This window comes from Anopheles marshallii, chromosome 2, assembly GCF_943734725.1.
Source record: "Anopheles marshallii chromosome 2, idAnoMarsDA_429_01, whole genome shotgun sequence".
NCBI classification, from domain to species: Eukaryota; Metazoa; Arthropoda; class Insecta; order Diptera; family Culicidae; genus Anopheles; species Anopheles marshallii.
The window spans coordinates 19,738,706-19,747,786 of NC_071326.1; the positions used below are offsets into that span (position 1 = coordinate 19,738,706).

Below are 9,081 nucleotides of genomic sequence, written 5' to 3' on the forward strand. Positions count from 1 at the left end.
ACCATGTATTTGCTTGCCGTTTTTTTTCTTTTGCTTGTTGTTGTTTTGCCGCTGTGGTACCGAGCCATGGGAATGTCTTTCTTCTTTTCCTTCATCTTCCCCAGTCGCTTTATCGCTTCATCGGCGGGAAGTCCGGGTGTCCTATTATGCAAAAGCGGCATAATGAGTACGATAGAAGATCCGATCCGCCCGAGGGGTGGCTTTTGTAGAACATGAGACCGTTTTATTCTCGGGTGTTTTGTGTGTGTGTGTGTGTGTATGTGTGCCGTTGATGTTGTTGAAAGCGTATATAATGGACATGGCTTATTGGTTGCCGGGTTGAGTCGACTGCCGTACCGCGCGCGCGTATGGTAACGGTAACACACGGTTTTAAATGCGCTACCGGCAACGTTGTCTACCGGGACGGGGTGAGGTTTTCTCGTGATGAGTTGCAGCTTTGCCCAGTTGCTGGGTGCAAGATGGATTTGTTTTTGTCGACATTTTTTTTTTCCCCTTTTCATCCGGGGTTTTTTTTTCTCTTCTCTTGTGCTGCTTTAAAAAAAAACGAGCGCCACCCTTCGGTACAAGGGTGTTCTCTTATTTTGCGATGTGCCATTTTCATGCTTTTGTCTTTTCGTTGTTTCTTCTAACGTTCGTCCGGCTTTCCGGTTTCTTCTCCTCATTGCAGATCGTGCGCCCCATTAGCGCCTTTCTCATCGTCGACGTCCAGAACGACTTTATCAGCGGTTCGCTCAACATCAGCAACTGCAGCGCGCAGCAGAACGGACTGGAGGTAAGGTAACCGCAGTTTGACGGACGGGAAAAACCCGTTTACAACACTGCCAACTATTAATACGTCAACGCCCGTGGGGCATGCGGTTCTCAGCTTCTTGGGTAAACACGATGCGTCTAGATTGGGGATCGATATTTATTTCAGAGGTTCAATTTTGGACAACAGTGAAAATGTTTCATGTTCAACTGTATAATTTAATTATATTTACGATTTATTTCAAGTGCCTATTCCTTGTGTCGAAGTATTAACCTGATTTGTAAATGTTTAATTATGTTCGAATGTTAGAAATAGAAGCAGTGGGATGAACTAGACTTTAGTTTCTAGGAAATTGCATGATGCATGTTAGGAATTTGAACATTTGTTTCATATATAATATATAGAGCTAGATAAAGTTATAGAACTTTTCCACGACATACTATAGATATTCCACGAATGGACAGACTTAATTAATTTATCTTAATATTTTTTGTTTGTGCTACTTTTTTGCCGTAGCAGTTTTCGCCTAATATCTCTTGCTCTTTTCTTGATTTGTAGCTGGGGTATAGTGATGGGTAAATTATTTTTTCCCAGGAACCCGATTACCTCAACCCGGGAACATCTCGAACTCCAATCCGGATCAACACTGGAACATTTGTCGAAGATTGTACGGATGAAGTGGGCGCACGGCCACCAGATACACGATGTTGAGTAGCGTAGTGCTGGTACAAACCCTATTTTCCAAGAACTTTCTTGGAAGAAAATGTTATATAAACTGTAGAGAAACCTTTGCTAGAAAACGAAACTGGAACCCGGGAAACTAGCACTCCTTTTATGCGAAAATCTTGTGAGAAAACTTGATCAACCTGAGTAAAACTGCAGGAAAACTAGAAGAAAAAATTATTTGTGAATTGTTTGGATGAACATGGCTGAAAAGTTCCGGTGTTGTCTCTAGCGTTGATTACGATATAAACTCTAAAGCCGCAACAGGAATAGACACCGAAGTCATCACTAAATTTAGAGTCGAATCACTGTCACCGAGTTGAATCACTGAGTTCGACTTCAGTTCTTCGGATTCATGAATCCACTCCAGATTTCCCATCACTACGGAATAATCAGTTTTGCACACGGAGTATTGTATTTGAGTACTCACAACAAGTTCACAACAATAAATCTAGATGGAATTATTGCATATTTTTCATTTTTACCGTAGTTGTTACTCATTGGAGGTATGAATTGATAAAGAACGACTCCTAAAGTAGAAGTTTGAATGATTCAATGGCTGTAATCTTCTCCCAAAACAAACATTAATTGAGCAGTAAAGAACCACTGCTTTGTGTGTTCGAAGCTGATTTAAAACAGTTGACGAGTAACACATTGTCTACACTTGCGTGTATACGATGCTGTACGTGCAAACTACTCCTGTCCGCACGGGTCCGGCGTCGTGCTATTGTCCAACGCTTCAACGTCGCTGAAAAACAATATCGAGTCCTTGCTAGGGGTTCGATAAAGCGTACCACCCTGGAGCATTCTTTCTGCCTGCCAGGACTGCCAGCGTTATTTTGTGAAAGCTGGGAAACTAAAGCTAAAAGAGGACATCTCTCAGCCCCCTGTTGGTGACCTTTCCCAGAACCACCCGCCGGTATGGTTTGTGCGCCACCATGCAATATCCTCAATTTGTAGGTACATTTCCTACTCCCTTACCCCTGTTCGGTCGTTGCTGCACGAAACGAAACCTTGCAGATGCATCGCCGCAAGGAAACGAATGGGACGACCCACGATGAAAGGATGGCTATTTTCAACTTGCAAGTGTAGGCGCCATTTTAAGATGCCGTTAGGATGACCCGGGTTGTGCTAGGTTCCATCGGGAACAAGTCAACACATTAACACACACACACACATACACATACAGACAAGTGAATGGATGATGCGAAATGAAAAGGCAAAAGGTAACGAGCGGCAGATTGGTAAACAAAAGGTACAGGTCGAAAGATCTCCCCTTGCTCCCTGTGTTGTTGGTGGGTGGGGTGGGTCGCTTGTTTTTAAGGTTCATCTTTGGTAGAGTACGAACCATACACCGAGTCGGCTGATGTTTGCCTGCTTTCGAGCAAACACACACCGGCCAAGAGTGAAACGATGCGATGAGTTTGGAGGTTTTTAGCACCTTCTTCACTCGGGTGCGGGTAGTGTGTGCATAAAAACACACCCATAGGACCACTGCGCTATTACGTCTATCGCAACGATGCACAAATCCACACACACACACAGACACACAAGCACACACTAGAGCGGATGCCAATCCGTGCTCGGAAATTTAATATACCCCGGTTGTTGGGGTGGAAGGAGAGGTATGGGGGAGGGGTGAGTGCCCGATGTGAAAGGTCAGTTTGTCAAACCGAGGCCGAGGCTGTGTGTGGAAACCGCTCCGGGTGTGCACTGTGCGAACGCAGATAAGGAGACGCTAAGATGGTCCACCCAGCAGCTTCACGAGCCGGTGGCCACACGGTGGTCCCGGTGAGACGACCGCCGTTAATTAACTTCCCTTTTGTGTTCGATGCAAAACTTTCGATAGTTTGTCCCTTCGTTGTTGAACATGGTCTGGCATGCAGGAAGTGTGTGGCGGGCCGTGGGTGAGTTCCCGTGCCTGTCAGCATGGCCGGTGCGAGCAAAACGCAACATTTATGATGTGTAATTAATGCCGAAGCGGTGCGGCCGGTGGTCTGTGCGGCGAGGGTAAGATTGATGTTGTCCGCAGGCGGTGACGCACTTTTTAAAAGCGCAAACAATCTCCATGCCCAGCATCATCTAGCGTAGGTCCGGGTGTCAAGCATCAGGGTGAGTGTTTGGCCTGGACAACACAACGGTTGGGTGGTGTGCGTGATTAATGAAAGTGTCACGCGTTCGTATCAATGAGCGAAAGGTTCTAAATTTCGTCTCTAGTGAGGCTCATCAAGCTTGATCTCCATTATGACGTTTTAAGCCATGCCCCATGATCCACCACCAAGAAGAAGAATGTCTTATCTTTTGCCACATAAATAAAGTAAACCACACCCACATAACCTGTTGACCCGGCTGTGATGGCACCCGCCGAGTGAAGAGTTATTAAGCGCACCGGCCATCAGCAGCAGCAGCACCGCCGTTCATTAAGACTCCATTGCGTACCGAACCGGTGCTGTTGTGTCCTGTCTGGGCACGTTTGCGTGACTTGCGTGACATCGCTGACAGCAGCCCGGACATTGAAAGGCCGCGTCAGATTTTTGTATTCTCTCGCACGTATTACCCCGCCGCCGTGAACGGTGAATTAAATTACGACAGCTGTCAGACGGATCGTGGCGGCGTTGAAATTGAAACCAGCGTGCCTGGCACTGTATCGGTTTTGGCAGTGTATCAACATTTCAATTTCTGCTCTTACCGTTTTTTTTTTGTTTTGCTTCGTTTCTTCGGCGGTTTGTGGCTGTGGGTTAGGTTATCGAGCCGATCAATAAGCTGCTGGATACGGTTGACTTCGATGCGGTGTTCTACTCGCTGGATTGGCACCCGAGCGATCACGTTTCCTTCATCGACAACATCAAACAGCGTCCGATTCATCCGACCAGCCCGGTAAGTAGCGCGGGTCCGTGCGTTTTATTCTTGCCTTCCTCTGGTTATCATACCCTGCTGTTAACTTGCGAACTGTTACTAACCACCCCGCATGGGTCGAATCTTCCACAACAGCTGAATGCGGATAACGCGCAGGTTTACGATACGGTCATCTTTGCCGGACCACCACCGATGAAGCAACGGCTCTGGCCACGTCACTGCGTACAGGATTCCTGGGGTTCTGAGCTGCACAAGGATTTGAAGGTGAGTTTCGGACGGTGGATGGAGTGTGCGCCACGAGTACATTCGGGCGGGCCGGCATTTGCCTATTAAATTCGCTTCAACATCGACTCGTTCGTAGGTGGTCGAGCACGGCGTGAAGGTGTACAAAGGCACCAACCCGGAGGTGGACTCGTACTCGGTGTTCTGGGATAACAAGAAGCTCTCCGACACGACGCTGTGCGCTCAGCTGCGGCTAAAAGGCTCGACCGATATCTACGTGTGTGGACTAGCGTACGACGTGTGTGTCGGTAAGTTACATGCCGATTCGCGGACGGGAGCCTGCGAACAACACTGGTAGCCAATAATGTTACGGCGGGGTTTCGATAAATAGTTACGCAAGGGAGCGCATAAAGCAAAGCAGCAAAAAATGTATCTCGCTCCACGCTCATTATCATCTGCTCGTGAGTTCGAAATCGAATTGCATAAACTCGAAATCAGCCGGGCGGAATTGAAGAATCGATATGCTGCGGTTGGTGTATCTGCTCACAGTGGGCACAATGCCGTATGCTACGGGATAGAATAATTATTCGACAATATGTCACAGTAATGTTTTTGTCCGACATTGTCCATTAGAGCAAACAGTTAATGCCTTATGATTCTAAGTGATCAATCCAAACAATCGTCACATTGTACTGTAAAAACCTTGAGTGCTAAATAACCATTATATTTAAAGTAGTTTCACACATGGCAGCTGAATCCCACCGTGAAATTATTCAGCTGGTAAATTAAATTAAATTAATTATGATGTAATCGTTACGACAGATAGTATTTCAGTTCTGGTGGGATGAAAGAGATGTCACTTATTACGAGCTTTTCATGCTCAATCGGGCTGCAATTGCCTTCGTTAGCAGATGCAGAACAGAACAAAAAAAAAAACTTACCGCATATTAAAAATATGCGGTGCGAAGCGCAATTTGAACCAGAAATGAATACTTTGAATTTCCAGCCTTCCAGGGCTGGTCTGATTTTTACATTTTCCAATCAATAATCATGATCAGTTGTAATTATTTCAAATTAAGATATATTAGTTGAAGAGCTTGCAAATAAATTATGTTCGTCCGACTCGATATTATCAATTTCGCGGAAAACTGAGCAAACGAATTTATACATACAAATGTATTGTTCCAAATGTTTGCAACTGTTGCAACACCTTGATGGAGGCGCATGGTACTTCATGAAGTTTTAATGTATTTATGAAAGCAATTGTGTGATACAGACTGTTAACTGAGATGAAAAAAACGCTAGTTAAGTCAGATTAGTTAAGTATATTAAAAATTCCTGTAAATTAATCTAAGTAAACAACAAACTAACAGCTACAATTTTGGAATCCCCCATTCCAAACCAGGGACCGTTGTGCATTGGTTCGCGAGATGCGGTTGTAGCGATGCTCAGAAAGTGTGGCCACTACCAGCGGCAGCTTTCCCATTTGCAATTTCGACCACGTACTCAGTAATTAAGTTTGTTTCAATCTTGACAGATCGTTCGTATGCAGCACGGTTGGCGCCCCCTAGGTTTAAGCGCTCAAATAGCTATCGATTTTCTTAAATGTCTGTTTTTTTTTACCACCGGTATGTGGGAACGTTTCAATGCTTCGTTCCATTATCGGCGTTTAGTTGTGCTATCCTAATCGGCAGTAAGTTTGCACAGACAATTTGCGACGCTTTGCGAAGCGGGGAAGAATTGTTGTAGCGGGAATTGTTGAATGAGTGTGAACACTATGTGAACACTTAACACACTTTCTAACGATACGATTTAAACATTAACATCTCTATTGAAGCATGAAAGGGAGCGAGAGCGAACAAAATTTGAAAAAAAAAACCCCCTGGAAGTAATTACTTACGAACCATGCCACATTGTGCATTCTCCCTTCGCATTGACATAGTTTCAGTAAAATCTCATTACCTGTTGTATGCAATGCATGGGCGAATTGCGAACGAAAACGGACCCTGGGAAATGATTCAATTTCCTTGTAAGTGTAAGGAAATTAAATCGAACTTCATACCCCCTGGTGCTAAAAAAAAAACCGACCAAAACAGGTAGCGAGCTCTTTCACAGCCTCGGGATCGAGGTCATTTCCGGCGCAACATTCGTGTGTGTGTGTGTGTGGGTGTATGTGCTTTCGCTGGTAGCTTTAAACAGCAAACGGGAAGTAAAAAGGAAGTACGGAACAGACCCTCAGGCGTGTGGTGGTGCATAAAAATAGTCCACCACTATGCAAAGAAAGGAACCCGAACGAGAGAAAACAACCTACTGCATGTAGATGAATCAAACTGGATCACCATGCCAAGGGATCGAACCGAGTGGAACCGGGGTTGTGGTAGAGTGCTTCATTAAATAAATGAAAATCTACCAAATTAATCTACTAATAGGCTGGCCGTGGAGCCGTACCATCCTGCAGCTTGTCGATGCTGGGGTCGTCGCATCCCCTTCCGGGGCGGGTCCGATGTGCGAATGTCGAGATATTCATCCGAATTCTACGCTTTCATTCACTTCCCGCAGGTGCAACGGCCATCGATGCACTGTCGGCCGGCTACCGGACAATACTGATCGACGACTGTTGCCGGGGAGTCGATCTGAATGATATCGAGAGCACCAAGCAGACGGTGATTTCCAGCAATGGCGTCATCGTGTCATCCCGCGAGGTAGGTAACCGGGTGGAACTCCGCAATGCTCCCCTGGTTGGATCGAACGGACGAAAGGGAAATTAATTACTATCAAAAACGGGGATGGTGGTGAGAGAGTTGCAACAAAAAAATTAAAAAAAGACACACAAGAGCACTCAGCAAAATTACCAGCTTGCCTAAAATTGAATACGGAGCTTTCGGATTTATCCCCGCGGGAGTGTTCCGGAATGGAAGGACTAGTCAAGAATGGGTGAAAAGACCACCAGAATAGCCCATTTCGTACAAAAACTCCTCCACCACACACCCCCGTTCCCAAGCGCCCCGTGTCTCGTGCACACTCGACGCGTGTATTTACTGTACGGTCACTTGCCGATCGCTGTCCGATCCTTGGGCGAAGATTTATCGCAAACCGTTCCCGGCTGTTGCCTTTCTTTTGATGAGCCTGTGTTTTCGATTTCTTTTCCCCGGTTTTGTTCCACAGGTCAAAGCCATGGTGGAGGGCCGGGACCGTCGCCCGGAGCTCGGCTACAAGTTGGCGATGGAGTTGAAAAATTCCGAATCGGACCTGTCGAAGAACAACGCCTGCCGACGGCAGTCCCAGCAGCAGCAGCAACAGCAACAGCAGCAACCATCACAGTAAACAGCGACCCCTCTCCCCGCAATTCGCGTCATCTGATTGGCTCCCATGGCAACCGCAACGACGGGCATTTGCCGTTCATCGAGCTGTGGGCGCTCGTTACACGTAGTATTAGGAAGACCGGTGGTGGGGGTCGCGTCATCATCGTCCTTGGGAACATACACATTTTTTCTTCACTATTTCTAGTTGCCACCATTTGGCAGTTTTGAGTTTTGTTCAGCATTTTGGTTTACATATGCGCGACCAGAAAGGACAGGACGCTGAATCTGTTTCGTGTATTTTTTTTTGTCCGCTTGTATCGCTAGAACGCAAAAGCTTATAAACCATTGGAGGTTACGGGATTTTTCGGGGTTTTTTTTCCTTCCCCGAAGGACAAGGCAAAGAGGGCGTAAATGCTTCCGAGAGAGTCATAAAGCTCCTTTCATTCGAATCCGTTTTAGTCCAACCGTTTCCTATTCCGGCAATAACGGTACGTGTGTGTATGTGTTCACCCTTGTGGGTGGTTTGCTTCGCCGTGTGTGTTGGTGTGTTCGCACCATTTCTTCAAACACACTCGGGTCCGCTCCTGGCTACGCCAGGTTATGTTGCACCCATTACCGTTTTATTGGTTTCGGGCGTCGGCCCACCGGGCCCACAGCAAGAAAAAAAAGAAGCATCCAAAAACCCTGGCGAAGCTAGAGAATGCTTCAATCTTGTACGGTATTGGACTAGAACATCGGCCCTAAACAAAAAAAAACGTATAGAAACACTCCAATAAAACGAAACCGATGCAAAGCCCTGGGGCTGGGCAGGATCTGATTTAACCGAACGACGTCCGTAACGATTCTGGCTGGTCATCGAAGTTTATGGACCGATCGAAATAAAGAAGAAAAAAAAAACTCCCCCCCACAGTGATGAACGTGACACATCGTGCAAACATATCCTTGCCGGTGTAACACGATGGGTGCCGCAGCTGGGGAGGTGAAGAACGATCCCGGTGGTGCTGGCGGTGGTTGTTCTATCCAGCCACCCATCCCGTAGCAACCGGCAGGCCAATGATTTTGTCGTGGGTCAAGGTGTAAATTACTTTTTACAACCACTGCGTATGTGTTTGCATGCGTGCGCGTGTGTTGTACCGTCATAAAGCGACGCCTGCTATTCGTTACGCTCCACTGCCAGCTGGGGTGGGGTGGGATTTGCTGTTATTGTTTATATTCACCTCACACTGGGCG

At 46.4% G+C, this 9,081-nt stretch overlaps 1 protein-coding gene across 1 annotated transcript in view; it reads left to right on the top strand.

Moving 5' to 3' along the window:
• LOC128716447 (uncharacterized) overlaps nt 1-7,873 on the top strand; it is a 50,269-nt gene extending 42,396 nt beyond the window's left edge. The window contains exons 4-9 of the mRNA XM_053811340.1: nt 668-772; nt 4,214-4,348; nt 4,463-4,591; nt 4,689-4,857; nt 7,109-7,251; nt 7,715-7,873. Of these exons, the coding sequence (XP_053667315.1) occupies nt 668-772; nt 4,214-4,348; nt 4,463-4,591; nt 4,689-4,857; nt 7,109-7,251; nt 7,715-7,873 (840 nt within the window). The remainder of the gene's footprint in view (nt 1-667; nt 773-4,213; nt 4,349-4,462; nt 4,592-4,688; nt 4,858-7,108; nt 7,252-7,714) is intronic.
• Nucleotides 7,874-9,081: the final 1,208 nt, after the last annotated feature.